General features: G+C 42.2%; 1 protein-coding gene across 7 annotated transcripts in view; it reads right to left on the bottom strand.

Annotated features, from left to right (window-relative positions):
- The window catches only part of MARK2 (microtubule affinity regulating kinase 2), a 2,737,523-nt gene that overhangs the window by 750,498 nt on the left and 1,964,783 nt on the right, over positions 1-22,242 (bottom strand). For 4 of the 7 annotated variants that reach the window (XM_044075616.1, XM_044075618.1, XM_044075619.1 and 1 more), the window contains exon 15: positions 5,816-5,974. The exons of the other annotated variants lie outside the window; for them this stretch is intronic. In XM_044075616.1, coding sequence (XP_043931551.1) covers positions 5,816-5,974 — 159 coding nt within the window. The remainder of the gene's footprint in view (positions 1-5,815; positions 5,975-22,242) is intronic. 7 annotated transcript variants of the gene reach the window in all.

The raw sequence follows: 22,242 nt of genomic DNA, 5'->3' as shown, positions 1-22,242 counted from the left end.
AGTCTCATAAGATAATTCAATGCGTACTGCTAAAGGCTGTTCACAACCAGACCAGATCCATAAAACACCACAGTGCTCATTATCTAGGACCCCTCTCCCTTACAATAAGTAGACTGTTTATTCAAGGGTCACCTTCCAAGCTTAAATGTACTGTTTGCATCTAAGGTTACTGCACCTTCTACAATAGATGCCATGATCAGCTTACACCGTCGCTCTTCCTCTACCTACTGCATTCAGCTGTACTTTTATCAGAACAGTAAATCTCTCTAGTACACTATATATGAAACAAAGTACACCTAAATATACTGCTTCTAGAGCTAATTTAATGCCATATGTATTCTGCCAAGATGGCTATCTGCATATGAGAGGCATAAAAGCACTGTGCACGCACACAGCCTCATGGATGAAAGACAGACAAATGGTTACATCAAGATCTCTCCCTCATTGTACTGCAGGGAAGAAGGAGGACACTACACTTTCACATAGACAAACCACAGGAGGCAGATGAGGTTACAACAGAATTCAGTGTATCAAAACATTATGATGCACAACTGGTCTCAATGAGATAACTGTTACCCTCTGAAAATTAGGTAGTAGGCACAATATGGCACTCCATTATGCCATATTTCTAGTGAAATAAGGCATAGTATCTTTACACCTTGATGTCCATTCCACAAACTACAAGGTGGGTGTTTCATGGACTCGATTCTATCAGCTTGCTTGCATTGGCAGAGAAGACCCCGGAAACTACAGTAGGACTTGCTTCGTAGTTTAAGTAAAAAGAGTTCACAACTCATTATATGCAGCATAGAAATGTGATGACACTGCCTGCACCAGTATTAGAAAGGGTGCCTTATTTTACAACTAAATAAGTCCAGCTGAGTCAAAGGCCACTTTTAGAGGAGACAAAATCCAGCATCCTTAGTATGTTATTCAGCTGTGTGAAACACAAAAGAATACTGCTTAAGCAGTTATAAAAAAGGCAAATATACAGAGGCAATGGGTTGCAAGAATTACAGTAGCTGAAATACATAATCACATATTAAGCATATAGGGCAGTTGATGAACTTGGGATTAAAGCCTGTAAACTGTCAAACAAAAAAACAAGTTCACCAGGAAATCACACAATCAGCAAAATTAAGATGGAAAAAAATCTGTAAAGTGTGCTCTAAGAAACAAATGCTGAGACTTTTTTTTTTAAGTATATGGCATATTGGCTTGCAAGCAATAGTACTTCTTGAAGTAAAATTCCAGGTATTTATTGGAAGAGCACTTTAATGACAGGGCATTAGGTAATAATGGAGAACACATTGGACTAAGTGTAACTCATGTCTACGAATAAGAACAAGAGTTAAGTTCAGTACACTGTTCTCCATTATCAACACGAAGTCATCAGCATTGTGTAAAAGGTGATTTTCCGGAAGGGGAATAATATTGAATAAAACACAGGAATCAACTGAGCTAATGCCTAAAGCTATACAGTTTTATTCTAGTGACAATTTTAAATAGTTCTATAGCCCAGTGTTCTCCATTACAGACACATTAATTACAAATATTATTTATACATTTGTTTTAAATAATATTGTTTTATATTAACGTTGTTTACTTCAAGAATCAGTGTAAAACATCACACATACAGATGAAAATTTGTAATTAACTACAAAAAATTCTTCTTTCAGCTGCTCCCGTTAGGGGTCACCATAGCAGATAATCTGTTTCCATTTCTTCCTGTCCTCTGCATCTTGCTCTGTCACACCAACCACCTGCATGCCCTCTCTTTTTATCTATTTATTTATTTTACATTTGTTAACTGGGCTAGTCTGGCTGAGCTTTTGGCTCATTTTCAGCAGAGACTCGGGGAGAAAAGCTCCTCAGGACTAGAAAACAATTTATTAAATTTTAGTAACATAGTAGAAACAATCAGCTGAAGGATCTTACAAGCAGAGACCTGGAGAGAAAAAAAAAAGCTCCTCAGGCAATTCAATTATACAGAGTATTAACAACTGGCAGACAAGTACGCGAGTTGTTACAAAGGTTTTAATTACGGTCACCTACTCACAGGATGGCAAGTCAGGGTCACCTGTTGCATACGAAGTTGCACTCTCTGTAGGAAATGGGTACAAGGACAAGTTCAATTTTAGCTTGGAGAATACACATTCCACCCTGTAGAAAAGACAGTGAGCAGCTGATATAAAGTCTGTAACAAATACCATCAGTAAGCTTCAATAACTATCAGCATAGGAGAGAGCTGAGAAAAACATCAGCACAGAAAATGGGCTACAACAGTTTGGGCACCAAACTCAGGGTCAGGGCAGTCAACCCTGGTAGGAGTGTGTGTGGGCGCGAGTGTGGCTGTGTGTGTGTGTGTGAGCGCGAGTGTGACTGTGTTTGTGGGCACGTGTGCGAGTGTGTGTATGTGGGTGCGCCTGCGAGTGTGTCTGTGTGCGCACACGTGTGTGTGCACGTGTGTCTGTGCGTGCGGGCGTGTCTGTACACGCATGAGTGTGCCTGTGTGTGCGAGCGGGTGTGAGTGTGTCTTTGTGTGTGTGTGTGTGTGTGTCTGTGCGTGTGCGTGTGGGTCTGTGTGGGGTTAAATGCTGAGAACCTCAATGTCAACTGTGATTTAAGGGTAATTACCCAAGACGTGTCCTGCAGCTCACACTAGTATAGAAGCTGAAGCAGGGAATGAAGTAATCATCTACTGAGTTGATTCAAACAGACATAAAAGCACAAATGACACCAAAGCCAGACGAGGATGGTGACAGAATCCAAAGAGTAATTCTCCGTTCAAGTCAAAATAAGAGCAGAACTGTCCTAGGAGGGCTAGTTTGGGTAAAACAAAAAGAGGAGAAAGTCAACATCTGTACATTTCTATGCTGTTTGAAAAGTATGCTTGCATATTACCATAAATGACACTGATGCCAGTTAATAGGCTGGAGAAAAGGTCTATCAGCAAACTAGTTCTGTTGAACTCAAAGTGGAATACAGCAAGTCCAAAGCATACCTCTCAACTATCCAGATTTTTGCCTCATATTTTTGGTCCATTTTTTCATAAAATTCTGGTTTTCTGGCAAATCACTGTCAAGTCATTGAAGATGAAAGTCAGAAAATGAGAGACATTTGAGTTTCGACTTCATACCCTTCAAAAAATTCATGCCAACACAAAACCTGCTATGGTATCAACTTTCTAAGTTTGTAAGAGCCAGATGTAATGTCCCTTATTTTTGAGCCTTTGCCCCCCCCCCCCCCCCCACATTATTTATGGCTTTGTCCAGATTTCTTGCTCTAAGAGGTTGAGAGATATGGCCCAAAGCAAGTCATGTACAGATAAAACCAACCTCTACAGACGTAACAAAGCTAAAAGGAGATGATCTTAAGACATCATTTAGGGAAAAAAAAACTTTGCTCATTCTTAAACAATGTAATAACAGTCCAAAAAAACAGGATGAAATGAGGCACCACAGTATCTTTGAAATACACAGATACAAATGACAATGAATCCAGAAATAGGCAGGTGCAAGAGTCACACAAGGAAAAGAAAAAAAAAAGATCCATACAATCAGAGTAAGATACAAGACACTCATAGTAAGCTAAGCAATGAATATTAAAGCAATAATTTACGTCTAATGAAACGTGTGCTTGCACAAAGACAAATATCATAAAACATTTAGAATGCTCTAAAACAAATTATAAGTAGAGTTGGAACCAGACTAAAATAACATTACTGCTGGCACTGGATCCCAGAAAGGCTTTACACAGGAAAACTCCACCTTCTCCTACAGTTTAACTCGACTGTTAGGTTGCTTTTCTCCCTACAATAGGATTCCAGTGCTGTCTAGGTACCCAAAACCTGTCATTTCTTCACTTTATCAAAGGAAGGGAAAGACCACCCACTTTTTTTTTTTAAGTTAGAGGAATTTGTCTCTACCTAGATGACACACCACAGATGCACAGAAATTTGAGGTCAGGAGCTCAGGCTGTTGTAGACAAGCCAGGCAGGTGTGAAACTATTTTCCATTGTCTTTATTGGAGAGAGAAAGAGAACTTACATTGATTCACAGCTGCTTACAATCTAGCCATGCCTTTCACAGCAAAACAGAGCAATGAGATCAGCCAATGGTTCAAAGACAGTTGCCACTTCTTTTCACAGATTTACACAATCAGCATTCACAGTATTGAAATGTTAAGCTTTAAACTTGAAATGTTTGTTTATACTACTTTAAATTTTAAGATAACTTGATTGTAATACCAAGGGTGTATGTGACATTTAGAGAAAATTAAGAAAAACATTTTTCTTGTAATTCTTGTAAAGTATCAGTGCATTTACCAAAGTGTAGGGGGGGAGGGTTGTTGATTCGTCTTGGACTACAAAAGGATACTTTGAACAAAGGACAGCAATTTAGCAACTGTTCTGGTTGCAGCTGCGTAATTCCTTAGTACACTATTAAACAAGCCCTGACACATGCACACAAATGAGGGTCATTCAAGAAATAACAGAAGCAGTCCTGTTACAGATAGTATATACAAGATGAAAATGACTTACACTAATCCCAATACATCTCAATACACCACTACTTCTCGTTATGTCTAGCATGACTCATACAAAGCAAACTTGAAATGGATTATGAGAGAGCAAGGGTTGAAGATTAGTAAGATCATGTTGATAAGTCAAGCCCCATTGACAGCCATTTTGCAGAAAACATTAAAATTCTATAAGCAGCTGCCAGAGTGATTTTGAGATGTTAAAATAACTCAGAAAACAGAGGTGGAGTTTTCCTTTAACAAGAAAAAAAAAAAATAAATAAAGGGAAAACATGGCAAGAGGGAAATATTTGGTAACAAGCACAAACTCAGAAAAATTAAAATCTAGGACTAAGATCAGAAGCAACCAAGAAGGTAAAGACACTAAAAACATAGAACTCAAGCAAAACTCTCACAAATATGAATAAAATACAAACAGTAACCTGTGTGAGCTGGAAGATGTGACTGTATTTATGTACACCAACATATCCAGAGATGGGTAATTTTCAATACTGAATTATGGGAACAGGGTAAAATTTAAGTGGCCTGGGCAATTTTAAGTGCCAAGCTTCCCAAGTCCTGCTCACTTCAAATCCAATATATACGGACTAGTCTCATCACATTCCACATTTCTGCACACTAAGATTTGCTGTCTTTTTAATGGGCTCCTAGAATTAGGAAGTTGAAGTTCCTTACTCTGGACATACACATGCAGATTTGTATTAGTAATGCATTTCCTTCAGTTCTCAAAGGTACAATTTGACTATAACCATACCAAATCTCCCAGAGTGTGAACATTTCAGTCCTTAGTTTTTCTCCTGAGGCATGATCTACAGAATGATGCACGTTGGTAATCACCATAGGTACATGGCTGCTAGTTACATGAAGTGACATTGTATGTGCCTTAACATCTCACATCATAACTTCTTTTTTACTCCCTTGTTCTTACGGATGTATATGCTTCAGAAAACCACAACACAAATGATACATATGGAAATGCAGTATCCTTGTTATTATTATTAGTATCTATAACGAAATACACACTGTTATGACCCACTCAGCATTATGATAAACAAAAGACTCAAAGGACATTGAACTCTAGAATCTACATCTCTTCACACCTCCTCCTCAACTCCTGACAATAAAAGCCAATGCTATAAACTCAAATTCCACACCTATTAGCAGCAGCTACCTGCAAGAATTTGGGAAATAATTAATTCACCATATTACTGCTAAGAAACAGGGATATGACTTGCTTGTTGATTAACTCATCTATAACCCAATACACACTTGCCTTGGCCGCTGCACCTCACAGTTATTTTCTGTGGGGGGCAATGTGGATTTGTTCGGATGCATGGACGTGGACATGGATTTCTGATGATGACGCATCCGTGCTGACGTCACAACAGCGGAAGCGGAAGCAGTGGAAGCCCTGGAGCCAGGCGTGGTTAAACTAGGAAACAAAAGCATGAAGGCACCATTTAAAGGAAAAGGGGAAGGACAGGAGGAAAAAGCTAGGGTTACATTCAGTGGTACACAGGAACTAAACAGGGACTTGCTTCAAAGCCCTTCTGTTCCACAGAAGCTGCTCTTCACTGCAATGACAAATAAGCATATGGAAGTGCCAAGCAAGACTGCATTTTAAAACATGCTACAGTCAAGCTGGACTAGATGTGAAAAATAAAATAAAGCAGCTATTCTGGTACCATGAATATAACCCAAATACAGATGCACATACAGGAAACAAAATATACAATATACTTTCAGGTATATGTGTATATAAAGCAAAATAAAACAAAAATGTAAACATCAATGAACAATGCCAAATTCTGAAAGGTTTAAATGTTATGATAGAAGAGTGCACACAAGTGTTAAGTAGATGAGCAAGACCTGCAAACACATGCCAACACCAGCCTGGAAAAGCAAAATACATTTAAACTAAAACTATCAACATATCTGTGATAAATTCAAGGACAGATACTGACTGCTGTACTTGAAAGCAAGTTGAGTTCCTACCTGCTTCATAGTACTAGCAGTGGACTATATCAAGACATCTCTATGAGAAGGCTATAAAAACATGCTTGACTGTATTACTTACACAAGGTAATGTCAATGCCACAGAAGAGAGGACATTTCTGAACCCTGGGAGTACTGTCAACTTTTTTCCCCACAACAAAATGTCGACTAACTCCTTCTACCATGTTTTTTTCATGACGACACTAGCACCTAAGTATATAACTGATTCTAGGGCATACCAGTATACAGAAATGGGTCAAAGGTACTGTTAAATAAGCAAAAAAGTTTGTTGAATACAGACTATTAGCTTAATCTAACAATGAATGAACGTTGTTCCTTTTTTGTTCAACCAACATTCTCTTGCACTTTCTCTTACAGGCCATGTAACTATGTTTGCAAAAGAAAAAATGACGTACAGCTGTTAAGATAATATTCACCGTAACCACAGAGATTCAAACAGATCAAGAGAAAAGTCTTATTACCTTTGGATTACCTTACAGAGATGGCAGACATCGGTCTTCTGAAAACAGCTGGACATTCCCAGAGCAATGCTGAATAAAATTCTCACAAAAGGGCATCAAAAGAAGCCGGTAACATGTAGCATCTTTTTTCTGTAACCAAGAACTACCACCAAGTAAACCTAGACCCCTGATTTGTATTGTAGGCTGGTAAGAACAGCTTACAAAAAATGGTCGCACACTTTTAATTTCTAATAATTATATTAATTATATTGGATGTTCCAAACTCTCCTCTCTCACATACAAACACGTAAACACACAAATCTGCTAAGCTGAAGAATAAAAAATGCCACCACCATAAAAGTAAAGGGCGATAAATGTACTTTGGCATACTCCAGATACAAAATACCACACTGCTGATGCTCAAACTAGATCTCCAGCAGCAAAACTCAAACATCTGCCCCTTCCCCAAAGGGGACAGGGTAAAGAAATGCATTGGGAAAGTAGAAACTCATACTGCAGCAAAGATCTATCATATTGAACATCTATAAAAAAGGGGATTCAAAATCAGATGTGGACGTAGTACTACAAAGGCTCTGTGGCACAGAGGAACAAAGTCCCGACTATGTCTCACAACTACCTGAAAGGAATTACCAGTCCCAGTATTAGAAGAGTTGAGTGTCTGTACTAAGACAGTGAAGTGGCAGACCTTACTCATTTCTGTCAAGGAGGGATGACAAGGGAACATTCCATGAACACTCACTCAAGACATCTGTGGTGGAGAATGGACAGGCAATAAAGGTGTTTATTTTGGGGACACAAAACATATACAGGCTTACTGCTCCTTGCATCATTTGGGTTAAGTATCACATAATGCCTGGTACACGTCCAACCTCAGAGGTAATGCTGACCATACTTAGAGAAAAAATGGTAGGGACAAGTCAGACACCCAATCCACAGTGTTATCATGAATAAGAGCAGCATTTTGGGCACTCAACTCCTTCCCTGAGGAGAATGACCAGACCAAAATATTCTCTCACTTAAACAGAATGGATGGGTTAAACACAGCGACTAGAATAGAGGCTTGATGGTCAGATGAGGGACAGGGATAAAGAAAGTTGGGAGTGTACCAAGTATCATGCATGCTGGCTTAGCAGATTACAGCAGAAGTAAGGAACAAAGGATCCTCTTGGCATACTGGAGTTGCAAAAAAACCCATCTGTCTTAGCCAATCTGGGCCTATTAGAATAAGCTTTAAAAAGGTTGATGCAGGTTATATCAAAACACACACATTCACTTAATACTTTTGGAATGAAGGGACTAGATAAAAAGGTGACCCTAGACCCCATGAAATGGTGTTGGCTGCCTATGATCTTGGACAGAGGAGAAGAGAACATAATATATATAGTTGGCAACAGTTTGGGGATGCAAGTACAACTACCTGCTGTAATCTAGGTTTCTCTGCAGTCTCAAGGAATACACTTCTGTCCAGTATCCAGTCATATACATTGATTCCACTATGACCTGCTCAGGTGGTCTGTGACTGTACTGTGGTGGCTATGGATGTACACTACTTTGATACACATACTCTCGACTGATGGCTATATTTTACAGTTTTATACAAAGTCTTGAAAAGGGGATGCAAATTAATTTCCCCCATGCTTGCTTATGCACTACATCACAGCTGTGCTGTATGCTATTACATGCAGGACATATGGTTTGAGTACTGTCTTGTATATCTGTAGAACATAAATAATAGCATTCATCTCCATTCCCGTTTTTCCTGAGACACCAACTTTGCAGTGTCAGTTGGAGACATGACATCAAAACAGTTAGTCTGAGACATCTAACATCAAAGTCTAATCTGGATCTGAACAGAAAAGAACACCACCTGTTTACTATGTCTGGGCTCCTACCAGTAAAATATTATCCTGATTGAGAGAATGAGGCTAGCTTGCACCTCTGAAATCTGGCTCTGCTGATCTCAGACAGAGATCACTGGACCTTCCTTACTTGAAATTTTGCAAACTTTATCATAAAAATGGATGCTGGCATTTATCCTCTGTCTTTCAGAAATGCCCTGATAGATGGGTCCTCTCTATGTAGTTTCCAGAAAGAGATGTGAAAAAGGAGTACACTGTACCAGGGAAATAAGGCCAAGAAGGTTCTAACTGCCCCAAAAAAGTCCTGATGTGATAGGGTGGTGCATTTGATTTTGGAATGCTAAGGGAGATTCTCAACTTTAAGAGGCAAGGAAAAAGTGTTGACTGAGTTTTTCCCCATTCCACCTAGAAAGACATTCAAATCAGGCATCTCCCTTAAATGGAAAAATAATGGTGCAAAGCTTCTGGTGAAGTCTCTAGTGTAATGGAAAGGAAAACGCCAAGAGTCAAATTGATCATGAACACTGTCCACTATGAACCTCAAACACTGTATGTAGGTCTTGTAAACATGAACTGCGAGGCATGCACCCTTACTTTCCAAAGTCACGAAGATGACACATTTCAATGACAAAACCATGGCAGACTGCAGACTAGGCATTCTGAACTATTTTCAGTGACACAAAGTTGTTTAACATGGACCACCGTGAGGCAAACGTGTTCAGAAAGTTTACTCTATAATCTGTCCAAAGGACTATCACAGCTGGGACTGTGGTTTGTAGAGAGCTCTACACTATGGTGGATGTAACTGTGGCTCTCCAAGTCTAGCAAGGTCTCCAGAGTTACTTGTTCTTGTCTGCCTAACCACCCACACATTCCTTCACTAGGACCTTACCATTTTACTTTAGTTGATTTGTCTCAAACTTCATTCACTAGCATAGCTTGTAGAAGGCAGCTCAACTGACTGGTCCCCCCCATATGTCACTTGTCTGACTGTTAGATTTTTTTTTTTTGGCCAACAAAAGCTCCTCCAAGTGGAGTTTTTTTTTTTTTTTTATTTAAAATGGTGAACCGTAAAACTCACCATCTTGTTAGTCTCTCCCCAAGAGAAGAGAAGAGAAGAAGAAATGATAATCCTTCACAGAAATGTATCGCCCACCAGGGAATTGTTTTTATACTTTTTCTGGGAATTTCACAAGCCACAATTAAACATATACTACGTACAGAATAATCATGCAAGCAAAACACGTTAAAACTAAATTTTAAGTGCCAAATCAAGATAATTCATCATCATCAATCCTCCTTTCCCCATTTTCTACAGGGCTTGGGGTGTTGTGTCAACTATTGCCATCTCTCTCTATTCAATGCCACTCTCCAACCTTCTTCGACATTCATGCCCGGATTTTGCAGGCCATCTCTCACAGAGTCCACCCATCTCTTTGCTGGATGCCCTTATTTCCTCTTGCACGTTTCTTGTCTGTACCAAATCTTCACCATATTGTCTTCTGCTTTTCTGCACATGTACCTGAACCACCATAATCTGTTCTCTTTTATCTTCTCTGCAACTGGAGCTACTTTGGCTTCAGCTCTGACATCCTCATTTTTCATTTGTCCCACAGTGTACATCCTATCACCCATTTCAGGCATTTCATCTCCATCATCTTTAGCTTCCTCAACTGCTATGCCATTACTGCCCAGGTTTCTGTACCATACAGTAGTACTGGTCACACACCAGTGATTTGTACACCTTACTTTTCAGCATCTTTGGCATTCTTCTGTCAGACTACTCCTAACACTCTCTGCCGGTTGGCTGCAGACCCTCTGATTCTAGCTCTGTCCTCCGCATTCAGATTTCCCTTCTCCTCAATCACCCCTCCCAGACACCTGAAGCTGTTAGTCTATTCCACCAGCTTTAATTCTATCTCAATTCTCAATTTCTTCTGATTTCCACATTTGCTACCATTACAACCGCCTTATCTGTACTCAATTTCATCACGTGTCTTCAGTTTTGCATTCCACTCCCCTATCCTTTGTTGAAGTTATTGCTCAGAGTCTGCTTGTAATGCCAGTCTGCAAACAGCAGCTTTGTTGAGCTTGTCCCCGCTGATCTGTTTGCTAAGGAAGTCCACAAGTACGAACAGCAGAGGGCTTAGAAATGAACCCAGATGCAAACCCACTCCCACTTTAAACCTCTCTTTGAGGCTGAACACTGTTCATACTTGAGTCATTGAGTCCTTGTACATAGCCTGCACTAATTCCACCAATGTTTCTGGGACTCTGAACCACCTCAGGACTTCCCAAATTAATTTTCTTTGGACCTTGTCATATGCTTTCTCCAAGTCTATAAATGTCCAGTTGTACTCTCTCCTTATTTTTAGCTTCTTCTCAACTATTTGCCTCGCTGCAAATATTGAGCTGGTTGTACTGCATCCAGATCTGAATCCAAACTGCTCATCTCTAATCTTACTTTCTACTACTCTGTGTATTCGCATAACAATCACCCTCTCCAGAACTTTCAGGCAGTGACAGGAGTTTGATACCTCTGGTACTGCCCACAGCTGTGGATGTCCCCCTTTGCACTTGTACACTAGTACTAGTAAGCTTATTCTGCAGTCATGTGAGATGCGCTTTTCTCTCCATACTGCTATCAGTACCTTCCAAAGCCACTTCTCTATATTTCACCCATTTTGATCACATTTGCTGTGACCTCATCTCAGTCTGTTGCTTTCACTAATTTCATTTTCCTTAGTGCTTTTCTTATTTCTTCTAGGGTGAGCCCTCTTCCTTCACAGTACACCATGTCTGGGGAAGTACAACTTCTGTGGTGGTTTTCTTCATTCAGAAGCTGCTGCTGGAAGTACTCCTTCCATCTGCCTGTAATGTTCTGTGGACTGGCGAGCAGGTTGTTGCTGGCATCCCTTACGAATGGTGCCTGACCATCTTTTTCATTTCATCATCTTTGCTTTTCAACCTGATGAGAGTCTTTTTGTGCCATCTACTGAGTTACCTTCCAGAAGCTGGTACATGCCTCTGATGCCTTGTTCTTTGCTATTAAAATTCTACTCTAAGCATCTTTGTTAGCCAACCAGTACTCCTCCATCGCATGGTCCATCTTTTCTATCTCCCACTTTTTCCTATACTCCTGTTGTTGATGACTTCTGGGCTTCTGCATTCCACCACCACCTTTCCTTATGTACTTATTTCAATACCTGGCTTGGCCTCATAACCATTCCATAGTTCTCACATGCTGTTTCGAGGTGCTACCATTCTTCTTCAACTCCACCTATTTCATCATCTGCCTGATGTGCTACAGCCTTGAGTAATACCCTGAACTCGTGTGCTTTCTCTCCAGTCAACTTCCAGGTCTTCAGCCTAGTTTCTGTTGACCTTAGAGTCTTGTATGACCACTGTTTGCAGCTGATTTTGGTAACCAGTGGTTTATGCTGTATGTGAGTCAACTGTTTCACTGGAGATGACTTTATAATCTGTGATTCTACCCCAATGACCTTTCCTTACTAAGAGGAGTTCTACTCAAGTTGCATGTTGGCCACTCTTGCATGTGATCTTGTGACTGTCTTACTGAATCATGCTTATAAGTTCATATGTGTGTACTAGGCTAATGACCTCTGGAGCCTTTTTAAGCCTATCCATGCATCCCAAATCTCTGACGGAACCCTTGATTACTGCAAGTAGGGGCTTAGGAGATTAAATATTTACAAGCAAGGGCCTGAGAGATGAACCAAATAATATTTCCCCATAACTCCCAAATCAGGATTTGAACTCTGCACCTTCAGGTTCATAGAATAGAGACTAGACCACTGCACCAACTCTCATGGCCACCATCAAGTCATTTGCCAGACAGAAATCTAGAACGGCCTCTCCTTTATTCATGTTACTCCACCCATGAGGACCAAGACAGTCCTCATATTCTGCTCTGTCTGTCCATCCTGATAGGTGCATTCAGGTCACCCATTATCAATACCATTTCATGTTGTCCTGCTTTATCCAAATTAGGATAATTATTTTTCTCAAAGCTCTGCCTGGAAGTGACCGTTCTCTACTTGCAGCAAAAAGAATTTGAGATGGTGAGTGCTACTCTTCCCTTAATAGAGGAGTAACTGTGCAATGCTTTGGCAGTTAGTCAAACTCTTGAAATTTTACTACTGAAGTTTAATTAATTATGCACACTTTTGAAAAGTTTCTAAGCATAGTCAAGTACAAAACAAGTCACCAAAAACAACTATAATGCAAAGAGCATATCAACAGGTAGTATTCACCAATCTGAGCAGTACCTTCAACAAAGCAAATATCTTGCTATTCTGTTAGGGTAACCTACACCATGCAAGAGTTTGGGCCTCCTGCATCCCTTACATAAGATTCAACTCTGTGATCATCCCAGCTAAGTTGTAAGTGAAAAATTACAGTTGTATAAGAACTTACCTTAACAACAGATGCCCTACTGATCACTGTTGCAGTATTCCAGATGTATGGGTTATCACCTCTGACATCCAGACGAAGTACCAAAAGTTAACGTTCCTTGGGTCACATGTCCAACATATGACCTCAGCTTATAAGCTAAGGTGTACATAAGCAGACATACGAGCGTAGAATCTCAGGCTATTTCCAAGCCAACAGTCTGAAGACCAGACAGTGTAATTGGTCAGTTAGGAAGGCCAAGCAGGAAGTGGTAAGAAACCGCCCTTGGTCCTACCTTCAGGGCAGGGGGAGAGAGGGAGAGAGAGAGAAATGGTAACCACATCAGAGGGAAAGAGGGTGGGAAAGAATACTGACAGGGTGAGCAGTAGTTCATCTACTGTTATGGTAAGTTCTTACACAATTGTACACAATGACCTGACTGAAATCACTGTTGCAATAATCCAAACAAATAGGTAATTCACAGAGCTGAAGGGAATTTAAGGGGGTTGGCTACTTGATAAAGAAACTGTCCAATAGGCTAGAAAGGACTGACTTAAAAGCAGCCCTGGACTTTGAAAGGCATCAGTCCTGTAGTGTTTAGTGAATGACAAGTTAGACAACCAGATGGCAGTTTCCAATACAGCCCCAGCATCAACCTTTTGTAGAAGGCCATGGAGAATGCCAATGTCCTAGTAGAATGAGCTCAAGGGCATGAAAGCAAGGATTTGTCATGAAAATAACAAAAAGAGATGGACTTAAAGATCCAGCATTGCTGTATTCTGGGCTGTGGTGTAGTTCCTGTGTTGTCCATTACCTTACTTGGATAGAAGGAAGTTTCTTTGCTCACCAGTGGGAGTGGGGAGCCTTGAGCAGCCTACCTGTCCCTGTAGGAAGTGACCTCAGCACAAGAGCTGTAGTAATTGGTTGTTTTGGACCATTTGTAGCTCTTTTGAAGTTCCCTGTTTAAAATCCGTGTTTGCACGGCTTTGCGCAGTTGTGCGCATAGCCGGTTAAACAAAGTTAAACTTCTTCTGGCTCCAAGTCTGCTCTTCAAATTTTCCCTTAAGGAAGCTCTACTCTTAGTATAATCAGGCTACTCACTATATTATAAGCCTAGCACTTGTTCTCAAAACTTCTCTACTAAGTAAGCACTCTCGTACTAAGTAAGCACTACATCCACCTACCACCCCTGTGAATATCCACTTCCCTTAAAGGCACAGCACTCCCTTATACTGTTCTAGCATGTCGAGTGGTAGATTTCTGGCGTCCACTCCAGTTCAGCTGGTAAATCTGGGTATCTTGAGACAATGCTACAATTGTTTCATGTACACAGACAACCCTCTCCTCCTCCCAACAAACACAAATACATGTGAGAGATGCAACTATATAGCCAAACAGGAGGCTGAACTCTCTCAACTCAGGGCTGGCACGACCAGACAGGAGGAGATGGTAACGACACACACAACAAACCCAGTCCCACATAGACCTACCAGAACTGCAAACCAAACACATAAAAACACAAAGACATACTCGGAGGCTCTAATAAAAAACTTACCAAAACAACAGAGGCTCCCAAAGCAGACATCCAAAAACCCACCACCTCAAAACAAAACACATGCAACACATACTTCAATAAATCAGTGTGTCAATCAATCACAGCCCTTAAGGCCAAACACCATGCCTGATACACTAGTAATAGGTGACTCTATAGTCAGACACACTGATGTCCCCGCTTACCAGGCTGAACAAGGAGAGGGTGACTGTGAGCTGCCTATCGGGAGCTAGGATCCGCCACATAACACACGCACTCAGGTCACTCCAAAGCAAGTACAAATATGACTCCGTCATTGTCCATGCTGGCGTGAATGACCTGAGACGTACCTCCCTGGACTACATAGAGAGACATAGAGGAGCTCTCTGATTATGTAGCCCAGGCTGGTATGACCCTGACCCTGAGCAGCATCTTGCCCTCACCAAGAATGATGCCACAATACAAAGACAAGATGATCAGCTTTAATAATTGGCTCAAGTACTGGTGTCATTCTAGGGGGATCCAATGTCTGTCTGCCTGGGATGACATGTTGGACAAGCCACGCTGCTTCGCAAGGGACGGCTTGCACCTGTCACCACTGGGCTTCCGGATATTGGCTAAGGCTCTTGCCACCCCCATAGTGCCTTTTTTAGGCAAGGCTCAAAAGACAAACCCACCTCCTTAGAAAACAAAAATGGAAAAAACTAAGGGTAATGCTGCTCAACGCCAGAAGTCTAAATCTCAAGATGCAGGCTCTCAATGCACTCCTCAGTATGGAGAACATCGACGTCTGTGCAGTAACTGAAACCTGGTTCAAGGCTCCTGAGAGTACCCCAGCGCTACCAGGCTATACCTCGTATCATGCTTTTCGGCCCCAAAACCCGGGCCAAACCACAAAGGGAGGGGGAGTGCCCATATTCATCAAGGACACCCACATCTCCAGGTTAGTAGCAACACATGAAGCATCAGAGACCATACAGGTGCAACTAACCATAGGCAAAACTGCTATACAACTGGTAGCATGTTACAGACCACCCTCCCAATCTCAGGAAACCCACTCAGCCTTCCTGAAGACATTGGAGGATATGAATGTATCACAAAATACCATCATACTGGGAGACTTCAACTACCCAAACATAAATTGGGTACATTATTCTAGCCCTAACACCCTAGCCCAAAGGTTCCTGGAATTCATAAATTCAAAAGCACTGGAACAACTAGTCACCTCTCCCACTAGGGGACATAATATACTAGACCTGATCATCACAAACATGGGGATAAAATGCTCCACACCTGAGGTATACCCCTCACTAGTGAGATCTGACCACAAACTAATCACCATGAATATACATATCCCACCTCCATCCCCAGCACAAAAGACCATAGTGAAAAACTTCTCAAAAGCAGACTTCACTATTCTTAAGACTGAGATGGTATCCTTTAAGCTCACTGGGCCAGTGGATACCACATCCCACAATGCCGAATCCTTCACAAATGCTTTCTATGGACATCTCCAAGAATGCATGGATCATGCAATCCCAAATAAATCTAAGTCCCTCTCCACCAAAGGCAAGCGTCCTGTCTGGTGGACCTCAGCCATTAACAAATTGTATAACAAAAGAAGGACGCTACTGCACGACAGAACAAAATCCCATAAAGGGAAGACATCTCTGATCAACACTAGCAGAAAACTACATTCTCTCATAAAAACATCCAAGGCCAACTTTGAGAGAAAAATCGCTAAGGACACTAAAGATAACCACAAAGCCTTCTTCAGCTATGTTAGAAACATGGGCGGAAACCCTCAGATATGCTCAGAGTTAATTCACAACAACAAAAAATACACTGAACCCACAGATATTTCCAACATTCTGGCTGACAGGTTCAGTGCAAATTTCTCCCCTCCCTCACCCCCAAAAGAAGAAATACTTATCCCAGCTGAATGTAATCTCCCTGTCATCTCAGATGTCCAAGTGAGAGCCGCCCTCAACAAAGCTAAAAATACAGCATCAATGGGACCTGACGGTATCCCGGGTTGCGTGCTATGTGAACTCCAAGAGGAGCTAAACCCTCACATAAAAATGCTATTTAACCTTAGCCTTACTACATGATATGTACCTGAACACTGGCGTACAGCAACAGTGGTCCCACTCCACAAAGGGGGTACCTCTACAGACCCTGGGAACTACCGCCCCATAAGCTTAACCAGCCTGGTCTGCAAAGCTATGGAAAGAATCATTATGGAACTCATAAACAACGACATTGGGGACCTACAGACACTTGACCCCACCCAGTTCGGCTTTGTAAAGGGCAGATCCTGCCTTTTGAACCTGGTTGACTTTTTCAAAACAGTCACTACAGCCATTGATGAGGGCAAAGCAGTCCATACAGCCTACCTGGACTTGGCTAAGGCCTTCGACACAATACCCCACTCAGGCATCATAGATAAGCTCAACAGCTTAAACGTAAACCCTTATGTCACTAGATGGGTTGCAAACTGGCTAAAGGACAGAACCCATAAAGTTAAAATTGCTGGAGCAATGTCAGACTCAAAGCCAGTCACAAGTGGTGTCCCACAGGGATCTGTCCTGGGACCCCTCTTGTTCGGCATTTATATCTCAGATGGTAAAGCAAACATGGGAGGGTTGTGGCTGAGAAAGTTCGCAGATGACTGCAAACTAGGTACCATAGTCAATACACCGGCGGACACATACATCCTACAAAAAGGCCTCACAGAAACGGACAACTGGTGCCGGAGTCATAGCCCTAAACTAAATGCCAAAAAATGTATAGTCATCCCCATTGGGAAAAACAAAGTACCCACAAATTATCACATAGACAGCAACCCACTGAGTACGGAAAAAGTAATCAGAGACCTAGGGACCCAAGTCGACAGTGACCTCTCAATTGACACCCACGTTGCCAAAGTGGTTAGAAAAACATTCTACCTTGCACACCTTATCATGAAGGGATTCACATCCAGATCCAAGGATGTCATTGTACCCCTATACTCCTCCCTCATCAGACCCATGATTGAGTACAATGCCCCATTTGGTATGTACCTCACCCGGCATTTGCAACAGCTGGAGAGACCACAAAAGTACCTTACCAAGAGGATCAAGGGTCTCCAACATATGTCTTATTCTGCCAGACATAAGAAACTCCAGCTCTATTCAGTAGCATACTGCCTGCTCAGAGGTGATCTCTGCCTGACGTACAAGGCCATGTCCAATCAGGAACTGATGGACATGCTCCACCTCAAAAAATCCAAATCCATCAGAACCACGCGAGCTAAAGACTTAAACCTCGGCACAAGTATGACTAGGACATGCTGGAGGGATAGATTCATAACCCAGAGGATTCCCATGCTCTGGAACAAGATCCCAGTTCATGTTAAGCAGAGCCCCTCACTGACTCTCTTCAAGAGAAATCTTGATGAGTGGATGGGAGATCTTAAGTTTACCCCAGGGTTCACATCTGTGTCACTACTAGACGGGCACAGTAAACTAATTCTATTATATAAGGGGACCTTCACTGTGTCACTACTAGTCAGAGGCACAGTATTCTAAATCTATTCTGTGCATTTTTTGTGCCATTTCATGGGGTGGAGAAAGCCACATCACTATGGCTAGGCTTACAAATGCCCCAGGGCAGATAGCCAAGTCTTTCCCATACATTATGTGCATTGGGAAAGAACGTAAGCAGACTGATGGTCTGGTTGTGAGACAGTTCGTCACTTTTGGGATGAAAGAGGGGTTTAGCCCTTGGAGTCACCCTGTCCTTGAGAAAAATAGAAAAGGAGGAATGGCCAGGAGTGCCTGTAGCTCTAAGAAACTCCTACAAAACGTGACAGCCAGTAGCAGAATAGTCTTCCAGGTGCAAAATTTGAGATTTACTGAAGATGGGGGTTCAAAGTGAGATAGAGTGAACTTTTCCAGCACAAAGCTGAGGTCCCAAGGAGGGGGTACAGGTTTCCTTGGCAGTCTAAAATGCAGCATTCCTTTAAGAAATTGTTTGACCTCAGGCCTGGACATAGCAGGTGGACTGAGGGGCAGACTGGAAGAGATGGTTGACAGACGGGCTTTGATGGAGGAGCAAGCCACAGCTGCATCCATGAGCTCACAAATACTTCAGAATGGAAGGAACTTCTGATTTGTTGGTGTCTTGGTTACTTCTGACACCAGAAAGAAAATGTGTTTCATTTGGCTATGTAGGAATTTCAAGTGGTGATTCTGCTTGCATCTTGGGGAACCATAATTACATCTTCTAAAAACTGGTGCCTGAAAGGACTCAGTCCTATCATCCACAAGCTTTGGTTTATGGATGACAGGATGGGATATAGTAGTGATCATTTTGCTGTCTGATGAGATCTGCCTTGTGTGGTAGTTTGCAGTGTTTGCCCTTGGCTAGATAAAAAAGAGAGTCAATGCTGTCTTGGTCAAACACAGCCCACTAGTAATGGTTCGTTTTTTTTCTTTTTGGATCTTTGGTAGAACCCTTGTAATAAGATTGAGGGATGCACAGAAAACCTTCCCTGCCCAATTAAAGGAGTAGGCATCTGTCCTCCAGGCTGAGGGGCAAGGGTACCTGGTGCAGAAGTGGGGAAGTTGTTTGTTGCTCTCTAAGTCAAACAAATCTATCTGAAGTGTCCCCCAATGGTGAAGATGTCCAGGAAGACTTGCCTGGCCAAGGTCCATTCAAGAGGGTTCTCTGAGGCCCTGTTTAATGAGTCTGCCATCACAATGTCCTGCGGTGGAATGTATATGGAGAGTAGGGACATGCTCTTCTGGGTGGCAATGTCCCAGGCACTCTGTGCTAGTTTGCAGAGTTAGCTGATCTGGTGCTTCCTTTAATGTATCACATGACTGTTGTGTTGTCTGTGAATATTCAAAGAGGACCTAGTTTCCAGATATGTGAAAAAGCCTGAAGGGCTTGGATGACAGCGTTCATCTCTTTCAGGTTGATGTGTTCCTTTTTGAGTCCAGGCTTTCATCTGTTCTGTACTCTGTGAGTGCTTGTCCAGGCCCCCAGGTCTTGTCCAAGGCATCTGTGTATATCTCCTGAACTGTGGTTGGTGGGATAAGGTGGAACCCTTGGTTGAGTTTCACCTGGTCTACCCCTTAACAGCTCCTTTCTGAGACAAGGTATGAGACAAACAGACTGGCAGAGATGCCCAAGAGATGGGCTTTGATGGAGCAGCATTGTATCTAGAGCAGAGATGGCAAATATTTTGGGTTTGGCAAGTCAAAAGCTCCTGGCACAAAATAATTCAGTGCACTTCATATGAGCAACGACTGCAAAAGCAGTGTCTTTGCTAACTTGGGTCTTGGTGATCACTGTTGTCACCCAAAATGTGGTGGCATGTGTCACCTTTGACATGTATGTCATAGGTTCGCCATCACTGGTCTAGAGTGCGAGTGTGCTGGGCCCATACTGCTTTCAGGTAACACAGAATTTTCCTCAAATTCAACCTAAGGGGACACTGGGATAGTTGCTGCCATGAATCCTAGAGGTCTTATGATTTCCCTGGCCAAGCCCTGGCTGAAAGAAGAAAGGCTGTGAAAGTAAGCTGTGAGGTTCTGCACTTTTTCCTGAGGCAAGCAGACGTGCATTTTTCTGGTGTGCAAATTGTAGCCCAGAACCATTAGATCCTCAGTGGGCTAGAGGGAGGACGTTTTGTAGCAGACAGTTAACTTCAACTCCAAGATGATGCTGAGGGTGAACTGGTGATGTCTGCGGTAGGATCTATGAAGAGGTGGCCCGAATTAGCAGATCATCTAAGTAGTGGAAAATGAATTCCCTGAGTTTGGCAGAAGGCCATCACTGGTGCTAGACATTTCTGAAAACTCTTGGGGCTGTGGAAAGCCCAAAAGGCAAAGCAGTAAATAAAGTTTGATGAGTGATTACAAAGCCTGAGGAATCTCCTGAAGGAGGGGGCAATGTGTAGATCCAGAGAGACTAGGTATGCCTTCGGAAGTATGAAAGGCAGCAGTGTGTGCAGGGAGAGCATTTTAAAGGCTAGCAATTTTAAAAAAGTGTTTAGCTCAGACAGAGATCAATCCAGTACTGGCCTCCATTGCCCCTCATTTCTTGGAACTAGGATGAGTCTGAAGTACCCTACTGTGGTAATGCTCTCAGCTAAAAGTGAGTGGGGCCCCCAACCAGAAGTGGAGAAACCTCCTGGAACCTGTCTTAATGTGGTAGTATGCATCCTGGAGGTCAATCGAACACATCCAGTCATCCTTCCTCAACAACAGTAGGATAGACTGTAGCATGATTACATGGAATTTTGTTAGTTTCATGCACTGGCTCAAGTGACTGAGGTCCATGAAGTTCCCTTTCTTCTTTAGCACCAAAAAGAAAAATTAATTGTGTAAAATCTTATCATGACCATAGATGTCCTTCTCTTCCATGTTGCAGTATTCTCATTGTGGGATCCTCTGCCTCAGGTGACTCAAATATCTGGCTCTTATGCAAAAGCTTAAGCCTGGTTGCTACCAGGGGCATGGGACATCACATGCAGGGCTATAAACCATGGGCCTTAAATGTTGACATCTGCACGCACAGACCTCAGAACTGACTGCCCAGCTGGACAACAACATAAGGAGAACCAGCAAGATGCCATCCAGAGAGGGTAAATGTGATTAAGGGGGATAGGAGGGAGGGAGGAAAGGAATACTGCAACATGGAAGAGGATATCTATAGTTATAGTAAGATTTTATACCACTAATATACGTCCTATTCTCATGTTGCAGTATTCTCACTGTGAGAGAGTACCACAGCTCAAGTTGAAAAAGGAGTGGGGGAAGAAGTAGCAGTCTCCAGGAAGCCATTGAGGATGGCCCTTGCAAATCCTGCCCTGGCTTTGGATATATTGTTCAATTCATAATGTTTGGTAAAGGTATGCACAAAGGATCTTGTGGCTGCCTCTAGTATGGTGGCCGTATCCAGGCCTTTGAGGAAGGCTCCAGAGGAGGCCACTGCTCTAGCAGAATGTGCCTTAACATTGTAGGGTAAGTATTTGCCATGAAAGGAGTAGCAGAAGACAATAGTTTCTCATTTTCAGGGAGATATTGTCTGTTTGGATACAGCTTTCCCCAGGGCCCTGAGGTGAAAGGATACAAAAAGCTGATTAGACCTCCTAATGCTCTTGGTCTTGTCCAGCTAAAATCTTAATTGCCTGTAGACATCAAGGGAGTGGAGTACTCTCTCACTGTCATTTTGTGGGGAAGGGATGAAGGTGGGTAAATGAACAGACTGGTCGAGGGACAGTTTGTTGACCACTTTGGGCAAGGAGGAGGGATTTGTGTGAAGGGTTAACTCTGTGGAAGATAGTGTATGGTGGGGATGACATGAGAGCTTGCAGCTCAGACAGTCTCCTAGCTGAAGTAAAGGCTACTAATAGGAGAGTCTTCTAGGT

This window comes from Protopterus annectens, chromosome 6.part1 (assembly GCF_019279795.1).
Source record: "Protopterus annectens isolate FY-2018-M chromosome 6.part1, PAN1.0, whole genome shotgun sequence".
Classification (NCBI taxonomy): Eukaryota; Metazoa; Chordata; order Ceratodontiformes; family Protopteridae; genus Protopterus; species Protopterus annectens.
Note: the sequence above shows the minus strand (reverse complement) of the source record. Positions and strands in the feature narration are given on the sequence as shown.